General features: G+C 43.9%; 1 protein-coding gene across 1 annotated transcript in view; it reads left to right on the forward strand.

Annotated features, from left to right (window-relative positions):
* The first annotated feature begins 119 nt into the window (after positions 1-119).
* Positions 120-11,375, forward strand: part of sptlc2a (serine palmitoyltransferase, long chain base subunit 2a) — a 19,520-nt gene continuing 8,264 nt past the window's right edge. Inside the window, exons 1-9 of the mRNA XM_067243749.1 lie at positions 120-339; positions 2,386-2,571; positions 4,393-4,547; positions 5,827-5,975; positions 6,671-6,795; positions 7,952-8,045; positions 8,270-8,375; positions 9,111-9,330; positions 10,164-10,290. Of these exons, the coding sequence (XP_067099850.1) occupies positions 193-339; positions 2,386-2,571; positions 4,393-4,547; positions 5,827-5,975; positions 6,671-6,795; positions 7,952-8,045; positions 8,270-8,375; positions 9,111-9,330; positions 10,164-10,290 (1,309 nt within the window). The 5' untranslated portion in view covers positions 120-192. The remainder of the gene's footprint in view (positions 340-2,385; positions 2,572-4,392; positions 4,548-5,826; positions 5,976-6,670; positions 6,796-7,951; positions 8,046-8,269; positions 8,376-9,110; positions 9,331-10,163; positions 10,291-11,375) is intronic.

An 11,375-nucleotide genomic window follows, 5' to 3' on the forward strand; every position in this document is an offset into this window, starting at 1 on the left:
ATTATTGGCTGTCAGTGGTTGCTAAGGGCGTTTATTTCCGGTATTGCAGCGGTTGGAATTTCATGTTTCTAGTTGTGGGTTTAGGGGTGGGTTACCAAAGAGCAGCAAAGTCACTAACATCGATTCATACAGAGTTCTCCGTCTGTGCAAGCTTCATGCAAGTTACTGTACTGGCCGGAATCATAAGAAAGCATGACGGAAAGCTCCGTGAACAAGACGGAGAATGGAGAAGTATGTCACCGCACAAAGAACAGTGTTAAACCGGGGAGAAACGGCTACGTGAAAAACCATCACCAGTACCATCAGCAGCAGCTGAAGTACGGCTATCCCGAGGAGAAGGTGAGGCCCGAGTTTACGATTGGATGGATGATGATGGGGCTACTGTTTTGGACACGTCAAACCTCAGATGATTTGAACATTTAGATTTCGGCTTTGTGATATTCTCGTAGCCTATTGTTAATTTATTTGTTATGCTGTGTCAGCTATTATTGAGCTAACGGCCCACAGTTACAAATGTGCTTTTTTTTCATTTGCTAACGTTCGCCATTTTATTCTGTATAACGTTTCATTAGCTGTAAAAGTTAGGGTAGCAAGCAGATCAGTAGGATGACAGTCCCGCATGTTAATACATTCTGAGATAAGTGACAGGATGGGCAGCTACAGGAACAAATCAAGTTTATCAGCTTGCTCGATACTGTACTGTCGTGCCTTGCAGGTTGGTCAATTTGTTATACGACACATATGCTCAAGGTACACATTAATTGTACAATGTATGGTCAATGCATGCTACATGTCATTTTGTATGCTTGTAGGTAGCCTAACATTGTCTTTATAAGTTGAATTTAATGTTGGCAGGCAAGCTTGTCCAAGCCAAAAAGGTCAAGGGTCAGTCTGTTATCCTGTTTAAACAACCCGTTTCATCATCACCGTTCTCATCATGATAGCGGGATGGCAAGTGTTGACAAATGAAGTTAGCCTACAGCTTGGCTAATTGCTTCAGTAGTAGAAAAATGTATCGAAATGATTTGTAGGCTCTTCAAATTACTCCACTGTGTTCTTGAAGAGATACAAATCAGCTGGTTTGCAGTTGTTCAAAGGCACATGTTTTGCTCCAGCAGTCCATAGAGAAAACTTACATGCACAGAACCGAGTTGTCTTGGGACTTACTAATAACATTTCCATCCCAGAGCTGTCCTCTTCTGAAATTTAATTACACCATTGGGCGTACTGCAAGATTAGGTGGCAACAACAACATTGTTTAATAGATTCAATCTTAGTATTTTTTCAGAAGAGTGAAACGTGTAGCCTATAGCCTAGTATATTTAGCTCTTTAGGTCATGTAGGAAATAAGGTGAAACAAAAATGAAAATAGGTCTGGGGTAGGCTAGATCCTATCCCTTTCTTAGACCAGCCTATAGGTTACAGGTAAGAGCTTAATATCTGAGAAATAAGAGGTGATTCCAAGTCCCTTTGATTCTTCTTTCTGACTGTCCCCAACTGTCTTGGATTGTTAATTGACTCCTGGCTGAGCTGATTGTAGTTCACGTGGTTGGCACCGTAGCTCGCCTCCGAGGTATTTGAGATAGGAGCATGACTAGTCACATGTGGTTGCAAAGTGCCAGGGGCTTTTGAAAAAGAGTTGCATGATGTGAAGGCAATGATTAAAAGGCTACGTGTAAGCTTCTGTTAAGTCGACTTGGGCGGAAAAAAATATGCAGGCTACTAGGACTACATTTCCAATCTAACTTGTAGTAATCCCAATTGGGATACTGTTCACACAGAGCCTATAACTTTGCCCTAACTTTAAATAAGATGCCTCCTACAGTACAGTATTAAATCTTATCGATCCTTCAATACAAATAACTAATAACACAGTAATTAACATGAGTAGGCTATCTTAGAAAAAGAAACGAGTGTTGCAGACATTCATATAGATCTATTGTCCACTTTTTTTCCCTGCACAGATTTAAGATTTTGGTAACATTGGTTTGTTTATCTGATAAATGTATTTTGCCTGTCAGCAGTGTTCCACCAGCAGTTGCATACCATCCCCTCATTTGACTACCAAATCACTAGAGCCCATCTTTGTTTACATGATTTAAGATTAATATACAAGGGATTTCAAGGAAGTAGACTTGGCACTACTGTATGTGTGCAACGGGTCAACAATGTGTACGCCACTGAATATATTTGAGGGTTGTTTTTTTTGGGGGGGGGTTAGAGTTTTGCTGGCTCTTTGTTGACCAGCTATGCTAATTCGTATGGAAGCCGCAGCAATGGCATCTGCACAGTTCTGCAAAATCCCAAATAGTTTTGGTTTGCGTCTTGCACACCTGAGCGCACCTTTTTTTTGTTTACATTTCCCTCAATCCCATGTGTTCTCAGGTCCAACACACAACCAGTAATGGCGTGTACACCTTTAATGAGTCTTTCGAGGAGACGCCCATGCTGGTGGCCGTGCTCACCTACATGGGCTACGGCATCCTCACCATCTTCGGCTACTTGAGGGACTTCATGAGGACCTGGAAGATCGAGCGATGCCAGTCCTCCAGGGAGAGGGAGCAGCAGAAGGTAATGAAGAAAGTACCTGGTACCTAAACGAGTCTTTCATTTAAGGTGCAGAGTTACACTTCGAAAGGGATCGAGACGCTTTTAAGCCTGATGACTTTCTAGTCAAAGTTTAGGATGTGTGTGTGTGTGTGTGGGGGGGGGGGGGGGGGGCTAAACCTGTGGCTTGCATATGCTTTTTCCCTCAACTAAACAATCTGTGACGTAGACTAGATTCATAGATTTGCATGCATAAAAGCAATGTGAACCTTATACAGCTGTATTATTATATTAATTACTTATAAGCTACAGGCTATTTCCATTTAAACTTCTAGAATGAAACCTCTTTTAATACCACAAAAGTTGGCCATAAATAGGTCACAGGAAATTGGGCGAAGCTGGTTCATGCAGGTGCCTCAGAGACTTGCGCGATGTGTTACTCAAGACACCGTCACATGACGTAGCTTGACACTCCTACTTACAGCCAGGGTGGTCAACTTAAGGTCAGGAGCTCACCCACACTCCGAACCTGCTCAGCGCGACACAGGATGTCCAGCTTGTTTCTCTTGTTGCCTCCTCCACCCTGGCCTCCACCCTTGGTTCTGTGTACCCTCTATTTAAGTGGCATGTGTATGGAGTTCTCTGCCACGATGTCGAGACCCAAATGAGACACCTATACGTTGACCTATACGTGTATTGACCTATACGTGTATTCTCAAATAAGGTTTCTTATACTACTAACGGAGTTTCCCTGCCTGAACCATCGCTTCATTTCTCAAACTGAATGTCTAGGATAATGGAAGCCTATCAAAACCAGAGGTGTCATTCAGTATAATCCAATCATGTAATGTGACAAACTCTTGTAGAAACAGGAACAGGAACAGGAAACAGACAGATGAAATGTGTTACCCTCAACACTCTTGACCACTTCACTGTTGTAAGCATATTGTTTTGGCATTTCGTCCCCTTAGGGTTGGTGGAAGGAAGCAGGGCACAATCAATTGCCTGAAGGATATCCCACTGTTGTTGCCTTGCATGTGGTTCTTTTTCTAGAGAAAAGTGAAAGCGCTTTTTAGGAACTATTTGCCTCCATGGTTTCTCCAGACCTTCTCAGTCATGTTCAAAGTTAACGCCTTAGATCCAGAGATTGTATTGATAGTAGAGCAGCATGCTTTAGAGTGTCACAGCAAGCTTTTGTAAGATATGATTGAACTACAGTTCAGTGAAAAAGCCAGAAGTCATCTGTCACATGATGAGACCATGTGTGGGTTAGTGTGACCCAGTTTAAACTTTTTGACAAACATGGACATTGACCTTCTTCTCATACTCTCCATTTTCTCATGCTTGCCGTCTCCAGCTGACTTTTACTCATTCCTCGCATTCTTACTCTCTTGCAAAGGTGTGTTCTCTCTCTCCATTTTAGTATTACTAGTGCACAGTGCCCGTGATGCAGTCATTGATTAAGACGTCGGTGAGACACACAAACACAGATTCCTGGATCTATAGATAGATAGTGCACGTAATGAAGTAGGTGACACACACACACACAGATTCCTGGAATTATAGATTGGGCACAGTGCCAGTGATGCAGTCGGTGAGTAAGATGTCAGTGACGTACACAGACTTTTGGTATTATAGATAAATAGTTCAGTGCCCGTGATGCAGAGACAGTTTTTCTCAGTGGCTTTTGGACATTTCTCCGATCACTATTGAAATTCTTAAAAGTACTTGGTATTTGAGCTTTTCTTTCAAGAAATATAACTGTTATTAAAGCTTCTTTCTCTCTCTTTTTTTCTCTCTCTCTCTTCCTCCTTCTCTCCCACCTTGCCCTCTTTCCATCACCAGGACTTTGTCCCACTCTATCAGGACTTTGAGAACTTCTACACCAGGAACTTGTACATGAGAATCCGGGACAGTTTGAACAGGCCAGTTTGCAGCGTCCCTGGGGCCAAGTTTCACTTGCTGGAACGGGTATCGCATGACTACAATTGGACATTTCAGTAAGGGACGCACTCTGTCTGGCCTACACAAGTGTGACTTCTTACATCACAGCCATATTGGAGTTACGTTTTGGTGGTATGGAAAGCTATCTAAGGGTGGTCTATTCTGTACTCAGAGTCAAATGCATGGCAAGTTCAACACAAAAGGTTCAGCACTGCAAAAGTCTTGCCATAAATACTGTACAGTTGTGCTAAACCTGTATACAGTGGTATACCACAAAACATTACCAAACTACTTTTCAGTTTCTATCAGTTCACACTGCAGCATTCCCAACCCCTGGGAGCTGCGTGTGTGTGCGTGCCTGTGTGCGCATAGTAGAGCAGGTGCCAACCTGTGTTGCTTTAAGCTAAGCATAACAACATAATCTATTTTAAATGTCAAAGGGACACCAAAGAGCTCCTTCAAACAAACCAAGGTGAAGTTGCGTGCCTTGAACATGAAGGGATGCCAACAAAGTTAACCAACCTGGGGTTGGGAGTCAGATGGCTGAGCGGTGAGGGAATCGGGCTAGTAATCCGAAGGTTGCCAGTTCGATTCCCGGTCATGCAAACTGACGTTGTGTCCTTGGGCAAGGCACTTCACCCTACTTGCCTCGGGGGAATGTCCCTGTACTTACTGTAAGTCTCTCTGGATAAGAGCGTCTGCTAAATGACTAAATGTAAATGTAAACCTCCCCGCATGCTAGACCCGTGTCTGTCAGGCCTCATTTGAAAACAAAATCATTGTTTGTCCCCTCCCCTCATTTGAATGATATCCTTTTCTTTAATATACTTCTGTTCCTCTCTCCCATGACCACATCCCTACCCCACATCCCGGTTGCATCCCAAAAATGAATGTCAATGACGAATAACTCACCAAGACATTTCCCTTACCTTAGAGAGGTAGTCATTTATTGTACTGAGGGTTTTATCAGCAAGTAGCATGTTTCATCACAGGGATAAAAAGGTTTTTCTGGTTATAGGTATTTTTTTGTAATTACACATTCAACACAAACAATGATTCAAATGTCAGTGAAGTACAAGTCACCACAGGATATTGCACTTCCTGTTTGGAAACCACAGTGTTCGTCAGTTTCTCTCTGGAAAAGTTTTCTTTTTTGCTTCAGGCCTACAATCTTTAAAGACACAATGCCACACAAGCAAACAGATCAAAACAATTGCGATTTGGTTGAATAGAAAATGTGTACCGTTACGGATTGATTCCTCTCCATTGTTCTTGATCAATCCCTTCATTCTCTCTCCACCTCGCTAACCGTTTCCCCCCCATTTGCTCTCTCAGCTACACGGGGAGAGTCATGAAGGACGTGATCAACCTGGGCTCCTACAACTACCTGGGCTTTGCTGAGAACACGGGCGCCTGCCCCGCCGCCGCCGCAGATGTGACCATGACGTACGGAGTAGGTGTGGGCAGCACCAGGCAGGAGATGGGTATGGCACCATTTGTGCGCACGCAAGCTAGACAACACGTGTGCAAGCATCTCTTCATATTCATACATGAACACGTACACATACGTGCAAGTGCATACTTGAACCTCCTTAACCCTACACAGCACGTATACTTGCGGTATATGCGTTCACTCATTGGTGTATGGGCAAGGCATGAGACAGGGAGTCAGGTGGCTGAGTGGTTAGGGAATCGGGCTAGTAATCAGAAGGTTGCCGGTTTGATTCCCGGACATGCTAAATGATGTTGTGTCCTTTGGCAAGGCACGTCACCCTACTTGCCTCGGGGAGAATGTCCCTGTACTTACTGTAAGTCGCTCTGGATAAGAGCTTCTGCTAAATGACTAAATAAGACTAAAGGCAATTTATGGTCAACTTCAAATAGCTCAATTATCTTGCGGTGAAGTTATTAATCAGTGTTGGTTCTTTTCACTTACCCTTTTTAACTTTTAATTTGACTTTTACACCCCATGTATCAAAGTATTGCCATCAACTGTCACTAATATTTCATCCAAGATAGTTTTTGCATCAAGTTATTCCTCTTTAGAAAAATCCCTCTCTCAATCACAAACTTTAGCTCTTAGCTTAATGTTAGCAAAGTACAATGGTTTGGTGTTTGAATCTTTCTCTCTGTCGCTGTCTCGAATCAATCATTCGTTCTACTTTCTTTCCCCTCCAAGGTAACCTAGACAAACATGAGGAAATGGAAAAGCTGGTTGCCACGTTCCTGGGGGTGGAGTCTGCCATGACCTTTGGCATGGGGTTTGCCACCAACAGCATGAACATTCCTGCCCTCATGGGCAAGGTAAGGGAGGCAGGACCTTTGAAATGCTTGGGCCTATGGGCCGCTCTGACTAGTGGTGTTGTCTCCTCGTTTTTGCCTATGTCCCTGCCCTCCCTGCCCTCCCTTCACCCCATCTGTTAGTTTAGCTTGTGAAACCGTAATCTGGTTCTGTTTGTTTTGTTCTTTCCTGGGTTCTCTGTCTCTCTTGGTCTGTGCGTGTGTTCTCTCTCTCTGTCTCTATGTTGACCTATCCTTGGTCAGTTTAAGCACACCTTTTGGAACCCATCATCCTTCTCACCGTCATCAGTGTAAAACCATGCGTGTTTGGAATGTATTCATACAATCTAGCATGGTTATTTGCACAGTGACCAAGTACAGCTATTCCTATCTCCCGAAACGAAAACATCCCTCTTGGCTCTGTTGTCATGGCGCCAATACAGGAGACCTCCAACCCTTGCCGCGCACACACGCACGCACGCACACACATCCTACCAAGCACACATCAACAGGATGCACTTTCTGTTGCCACGGACGACAGCGCAGGCCAACTTCCTGCCCCGGGTGAATGACCAGCATCAGGACAGACGGAGGTCAACTCTGTTGTGTTTCTGTCAACTAAGATTGACGTTGTTCCCGGAGGCTCGCCAGAACATGCGGTTCAGGAGTCAAATGACCACGCTTATCCCTCCGTTCTGTTGCGAAGTGCAAACACGCGTGTTATATGCGAGTTCAACTCGTGTCTCCCAATGCCTGCATTTTTTTCATTAAGCTTATTTGAAAGTCTCTACTTTATCCACCAAGACACGACTGTATATGGTTTGTTTTTGGGGTTGTAAAAGATGGCCACTGGCTTCTTGGTCATCACTACACAAAGATTCACACACAGATATAAATATACAGTACAGGACCACTTTTCTATTTCATTCTAAACAATGGAAGAAAAAAGTTCAAATAGGCCTTATCATGGAAATGGTCCTCTTTCTTTACACTTCTCAATGATCCTGTATTACTGAAGAAAAAACAAGCCAGCACTAGAAACAGGACTTTGTGTCTCAATGCAATCTGTCCCCCCACCTTGGGCCTGTTTAAGCCTGTAACGTGATATCAACCAGACTAAATCATGCCTCTCTCTCTCCCCTTCTCTCCTGGTGTCTTTCCTTTCCTTCCCTCCATCCAGGGCTGTTTGATCCTGAGTGATGAGCTAAACCACGCCTCTCTGGTGTTGGGTGCCAGGCTGTCTGGTTCCACTATCCGTGTCTACAAACACAACAGTGAGCCCCTTCCCTGTGCCCCCCCTCCACCCGGCCTCTCCTTCATCTCCATCCCTGCACATCGCAAAACGCCATTGTCATTCTTCCTCCATCTATCTTATTGGACTTCCCTTTCCCTCAAACTCCCCTACCCAGTCCCAGTTGCTCATTTATCTGTCGTTTGAGCGTCTGTATAGTCGTTTCCCTATGGATTGTAACTGTATATGTTATCCTGTTTCTGTCAGATATGCAGAGCCTAGAGAAGCTGCTAAGAGATGCCATAGTCCACGGTCAGCCCAGAACACACAGGCCCTGGAAGAAGATCCTCATCATGGTGGAGGGTATATACAGGTAATACGCATGCTGTCCGCTAGGTGATGCTTTTGGGTGCAAAGCTGGAAACCAAGCAACAATGTAGTGAAGTCTGGAACAAGGTTATAATCGTGAAGTGAAACTACACCGAAAATGACATTTGAAAAAATGAATTTGCCGAAAGAGCTGAAACAAAAATACATCACATAACTGAAACTTAACAAACTAAATGAAACTTAAACTAAATGAGAACCTGAAACTATAATAACCTCGGTCTGGAAATGAAACAGTTTGAAACGGATTCAGTGTTTCCCCTAGGTTTACAGCTTTGAGGGCGGGGGAGGGCGACGGCATGTCGAGACAGAAATGACATGCCGTCGTGTAAATAAGATAAATAACATAAGGCCATTTAGTTAGTTTAATAAAAGAGCAAGCTATTGACCTGTTTTATAGGAAAGGTAACCTTAAATGACTTATTTTGTGATCTGGCGCTATATAAAAAATAAAATAATTATTGAACAAAATTAACTTGACCTTCCAGGGGGGGCAGGGGGGCCGTTTGGGGGGCGGGGTGCCCCCCTAATATAATGGAAGGGGAAACACTGAATTATATTAAAAAATTAAAGCCATTACTGGTCCCCAACTTTCAAAGTGAAAAGAACCTGTAAAAAAAACAAATCACTTTGCTTTAAAGTTGGTTGGCACTCATTCAGCTAACCTCTCTCTTCTCCCTTCTCTTTCTCTCTCTACCCCCCCCCCCCCCTGCCTTTTTAGTATGGAAGGCAGTATTGTGCGCCTGCCAGAGGTGATAGCCCTGAAGAAACGCTACAGGGCCTACCTCTACCTAGATGAGGCCCACAGCATCGGGGCACTAGGACCGGGGGGCCGCGGTGTGGTGGACTACTTCGGCCTGGACCCCCAGGATGTGGACGTTATGATGGGCACGTTCACCAAGAGTTTTGGGGCTGCAGGGGGCTACATCGGAGGAAAGAGGGTGAGTAGGGAAACCAACGACATCAGTGTCACAATCCCAGCATGACAGGCAGGAGCTGCTTCTAGATTGGTTAGTTGGGATTGAGATCTTTACAGACAGACGTTTGGAAGCATGATCTTTCTGGAATGTTCTGAATTGAATTTGGAGCTTAGGGAAGAGAATGTAGCCATCTCAAATGTCTGAAAAATTATGCAACTTTTCTTCTTCAGCACTCTAGACGTGCAACACCCTTGTCACTATAGCCTATTTTGCACTCCACTGCATGGCAAAAATACTGGTGAGCCATTAGTGTGAATGGGGCGACTTGTCTTCACTGACCAGAATGAAAGGTTGTCTGGACACAGGTTTCCTTTTACACTGCACTAGGTTCTGCTGCAGGATGGTGAACCTTTGTTGAACCTTTTAGCGACAGAATTGTTCAACGCCATCAACAAGAGGGAAATGGGAATGGAGAATTTTCAGAAGGATCCCAAAGTTTATAGCTTCTCTCAATTAACGCTTTGAGTTCATGGAAAACAGCCCTAAACGAAGACGGGAGATGCATGTCCTGTGATTGGGCATCAATGCGTCTGACATTTGTAACTCTGCTAAAATACAAACCTTGTTTTTTTTTACTTTACATTTAAAATGTGTTTTCTACATTTGGAGTCTGAATAAGTGTCTCGGTGTTGTGATCCTTATCCCTTTGGTCTTGGTCATATCGAGAAATGTCATTGGAATGCACCCGACATTTTGTTGCATGGGAACATTCGACAGAAAGCTCCGAAAGCTGAAAATGTCCGCTTCAAACTGAACCAAGACAGAGTTGTGTTGCTGCCTTCTCGCCTCTTCAGGAGCTGATAGAATTCCTGCGTACGCACTCGCACAGCGCCATCTACGCTGCATCCATGTCTCCTCCTGTCGCCGAGCAAATCATCACTTCTATGAAGTGCATTATGGGAGACGATGGCACCACAATAGGTGAGTCTTGAAACCGGCCCTAAAATATTTGAAGTAATTTGTATTGAGACTTTTCTGTCCCAACACTAGAACTCGAGACAGTGCTAATTTTGCCACCAGGGGTCAGTAGAAGCTAGCTAGAGACTGCAGCTTATAGTTGAAACACTTGTGTTGAGCAACGCTGCAATGTATTCACTTTATTGGAAGCAAGGCATGAGCAAGGCATTACAGACTGTAAGGAATGCAGTCTATTTCATACAGAGTATTGCATCCCAATGATCTCCAGCTGTCAGATTACACACACACACACGCAAAGTCATACCCTGTCCTGACCGTAAAGAACATTGAGTACAAAGCTCTAACCTTGAATCCAAGCTGTGTGTGTCAGCTCTGCACACACACACACACACACACACACACACACACACACACACACACACACACACACACACACACACACACACACTTGTACACATTAGCCAGACAAGGAGGTATTGTCTTGCCTACCTGTTAGTCATGACTAACCGTCCATCCGCACATCTCCCTTTCCATCACTTATTTCCTGAAATATAGAGTGAACGAAAGATTGTTTCTGAAGGTGACAACCATGTGTTGAAGAACATGCCTAGGCCTCTTTGTCTATGAAAATATTACATTGTGAGACACGTATCCAATTTCCATAATTAATTATTGACACACAAACTTTTGCTGTAGTGTTGGTCAACTGGGTTGACAGTTAAGATGACCAATTTCCTGTGCATAGTATCATGGTGGGCTAATCCATCACAGATTGGGTAATGGAGGTAAAGAATAATGTTTGCATGTTGCAATCAAAAAGCGAAGTACATTTTGTATGGGTTTTAAACTTCGCTCAGGGTGAGCCATTACACACACCAACACTTTCAAAGTTCTCTCTTTGAGCTGCACCTCTGTCTGTGCTTGGTGTCTTAGAGCTAAACTTTCAATGCACTCACAGTCCACACAGCTTTGTTCCCAAAGCCTTTTAAAGTCAGCCAGCCAGCCATTCTCTTGGTAGCTCTGAAATGATGGACGGCCTCATCAACAACGCAGCCAACTGCTCCATCTTGACATCCTGTTTTCTAATT

Source organism: Osmerus mordax, chromosome 9 (assembly GCF_038355195.1).
Source record: "Osmerus mordax isolate fOsmMor3 chromosome 9, fOsmMor3.pri, whole genome shotgun sequence".
NCBI lineage: Eukaryota > Metazoa > Chordata > Actinopteri > Osmeriformes > Osmeridae > Osmerus > Osmerus mordax.